The sequence below is a fragment of the Pteropus alecto genome, unplaced genomic scaffold, assembly GCF_000325575.1.
Source record: "Pteropus alecto unplaced genomic scaffold, ASM32557v1 scaffold454, whole genome shotgun sequence".
NCBI classification, from domain to species: domain Eukaryota; kingdom Metazoa; phylum Chordata; class Mammalia; order Chiroptera; family Pteropodidae; genus Pteropus; species Pteropus alecto.
Window position 1 is genome coordinate 313075 of NW_006434901.1, and position 1044 is coordinate 314118.

Consider the following 1044-nt stretch of genomic DNA (forward strand, 5'->3'; position numbering starts at 1 on the left):
GGAGGACTTGCCCTGTCTGGCCCCAAACCGCCTTGCCTCGGGCAACCTTCACTTGACTGCTCTCATGGGGAACCTCTTCTCTTCTTCGCCCTTTCCTATCAGTTGAGCTTTCTGAATTACAGGGAATCTGTCTGTCTTCCTTTCATGGTAGCTGGTTCCAGCCTCATGATTCTATGGGCAGCGGCTCTGCCTTCTTTTTCTTACCAGGCCCCATACCACCATGGCCCTTCCCAAGAGCAGATGCTCACGTAAGTTTGGGGAATAGAAGAGAAATTGAGTCAGAGGACTAACTTGTTAAGAGTTACTCTCTCTGACATTCTTCAATAAGCTAAGGATATTGAGGTATAAATCAATTTACAAAAGAAAAGACTGAGAACAATAAGCCAAATCAAGGTTGATGACGTTTTATTTATTTATTTATTTTATATTCCATTTTCCCAAACTTTAACTGTGGAATTCTTCAACACTTCCACGAAAAACTCTGCTGTGATTCGATCTTTTTTGTCTTGAAGACAAAAAAAAGATCCTCAGTGTGCACTACGGGTGGAAGAAGACGGGGCCATGGAATCAGGCCTTGCTGTGGCACTAGTGCCAGCCCTCCCAGCACCTCTGGTGCGTGCCCTTTCTTCTCGTAAAGCCTCTTCATATTGTAAGGGGAAGGCTCTTGGAGTTGTGTCAGCAACTTTGGCCAAAAAGTGGAGGACTTTCATCTTGCTGGTCTCAGCATAAGCTCTTGGGCCCCACAGGTACTCATAGAGAGGCGGGTCACTGCCGGGCACCTGGCGGTACTCCAGGTACTTCAGCTTCACCAGATCGTTATTGACGAACTTTCTCGGCTCTCCATAAATGAAATGCCTCCTGCCGGCGTATACCTTCAACACTTTTAGAAATTGCCAGACGTCTTTCTCGGCGGCACAATTGCCCTTCATAAGGATGAAGCCCAGGATATTCATCACTAGGCCGGTCCTGGGCCAGCCCCTGCCTGCACGCATCCTCCCATTATTGGGGAGTTTCAGTTTGCTGACCAGCTCGTACACGTGTTTG

The 1044-nt window shown here is 47.7% G+C and overlaps 1 protein-coding gene across 1 annotated transcript; it reads right to left on the reverse strand.

The window, feature by feature from the left end:
* Positions 1–527: 527 nt before the first annotated feature.
* On the reverse strand, positions 528–1040 carry LOC107195594 (melanoma-associated antigen B3-like; the record flags this gene model as incomplete). The annotated part of the gene is made up of 1 exon (XM_015588496.1): positions 528–1040. A coding segment is annotated over one exon (513 nt), but the record flags the coding sequence as incomplete, so codon positions are not given.
* Positions 1041–1044: the final 4 nt, after the last annotated feature.